The sequence below is a fragment of the Pundamilia nyererei genome, unplaced genomic scaffold (genome assembly GCF_000239375.1).
Source record: "Pundamilia nyererei isolate P.nyererei 1_Seehausen unplaced genomic scaffold, PunNye1.0 scaffold00024, whole genome shotgun sequence".
Classification (NCBI taxonomy): Eukaryota; Metazoa; Chordata; class Actinopteri; order Cichliformes; family Cichlidae; genus Pundamilia; species Pundamilia nyererei.
This window is the reverse complement of record NW_005187425.1, coordinates 1,640,287-1,642,072: the sequence shown is the minus strand read 5'-3', so window position 1 is coordinate 1,642,072 and position 1,786 is coordinate 1,640,287. Positions and strand designations below refer to the sequence as shown.

At 38.8% G+C, this 1,786-nt stretch overlaps 1 protein-coding gene across 1 annotated transcript in view; it reads right to left on the bottom strand.

Moving 5' to 3' along the window:
- Positions 1-1,227: 1,227 nt before the first annotated feature.
- Positions 1,228-1,786, bottom strand: part of pcnx2 (pecanex 2) — a 37,027-nt gene continuing 36,468 nt past the window's right edge. The window contains exon 40 of the mRNA XM_005727511.1: positions 1,228-1,627. Coding sequence (XP_005727568.1) covers positions 1,454-1,627 — 174 coding nt within the window. The 3' untranslated portion in view covers positions 1,228-1,453. The remainder of the gene's footprint in view (positions 1,628-1,786) is intronic.

Below are 1,786 nucleotides of genomic sequence, written 5' to 3'. Positions count from 1 at the left end.
TGTAAGAAATTATTGCAAATTGCTTCAATAATGTTGAGGTCTGGGTTCTGAGGAGACCAATCTATGAGTGATATTGTTCCACTGTGTTTTTTCTGTCCAGCCAGATGGATCAGCTAAAAGGCCAGATTCACCTCTCAGATCCTCTGCCTAGTCTTTGCTAGATTTCTTGTATTTTGCTTAAGGACACTGCTTTCAGATACTGGTCATTTTCTTGCATTTTTTTTTTCTTTTTAGGTCTGATACTTCTTCTTTTATCCCCCACTTGGACAGCTTCCTCAATTTCTTTCAAGGACACGCTGCACACCCTGCAGAGGCTTTTCAGCTAATAGCTCTTAGTCAATCACCTTGTTGGTTCAAAAGTACCAAATTATGTCCATAAAATTGACCATAATTAAAAAAAATTTATTCAACAAAAGAAATGGGAACAAATTACATGCTTTTGCAGTGGTTGCTGGTAACAAAGTGGCTACACAGAAATTAAAATTAGTTCTTTGCTAAGATGTCACTGATTCAGCTCTTGATGTAGATTACTTTTTTGTGCTTGAATGACTCATAGGTCAATATTAGGTGGTGCAACAAAAAAAACAAACAAAAAAAACATTCATCTGAAAATGATCAGGTAAAAGGACAGAACTGAAAAACAGTGAAAAAGCAGCCAATGACCAAAGAAAGACCTCCAGAAAGCTTGGAGAACCTGCTGGTCAGCACTTTTACATGGTGCTGTACATTTTAAAACCTTAATAAATAAAAATGGCCAAATAAGTCTTTTATTCAGATTTAGGGGCTGTTTAATCCTATGTTGTGTTATGTTTCTTTGCAGGCTACTCTTAACTTAAAAACCAACCATTCAGCTGAGAACTGGAAAGTCCTTTTCAGGTTTCAAATCCATACCCCGCTCAAAACGAGGCATACATTATTTTTTAAAAGGATTACGCATGAAGTCAAATAGTGTTTAACAGAGTTTTCGGGGAGATCATCTGACTAAAGGCCAAAAGGCTAGTAATCACATGTTGAACTCAGACATAATGTAGTTGCTTTTTTGAAACAATTCATGATCATTTAAAGTAAAATGTTTAAACAACCTAATACACGGGGGAGTTTTGGCATCTCTGAGTAAGACTATATAATTAACCTGTGGCATTTTGATAAACTATACTTCCAAAAATAAATATTTCCTTCTGACACCCAGATTTAAATGAGACCTGTTAACCACAGAAAGAGGCCACGTCGTTTAAAAATGTCTTTATTTTTATCCTCTGCATCAAAGACTGTGTTTTCAGACTTTACATTCAGACAACAGGGTGAGACCACATGCTGAGGACAGAGGAGGCAGGTTTGTGTGCATGGGTGCTCTCTCATACAATCTTCTTTATTTATGTGTGTATAACTCTTCATACAGTCCTGTCTGTATGTGGGCATGAGTATGGGCACTGTCACAGATGTGTTTTCTCTCTCAGACAGTCTTTTGATCAGTTGGGTCTGGAACTGTTGAGGCAGATGCTGAATCCTCCTGGGTCTTGTCTAATCCCTGGCTGCAGCCCTGCTCGCTTAACTGTGTGTCGTCTTTCACCGTGACTGCAGCGTTGGAATTGCTCGCGTCTATACTCTCATATGGCTCCGATGTCCACTGAGGAAGAAAGGAAGAGAGAGGAGGCCGGTTTCAGGCACAGGAGAGCATTCGCTGTTTGTATAAAGCAACTAGCATGTTCGAACACAACAAGAATATCAGACGGCAACTCTGATCGTACCACTCAAAAGTGTCAAATGATGCATGAGAGTAAAAATC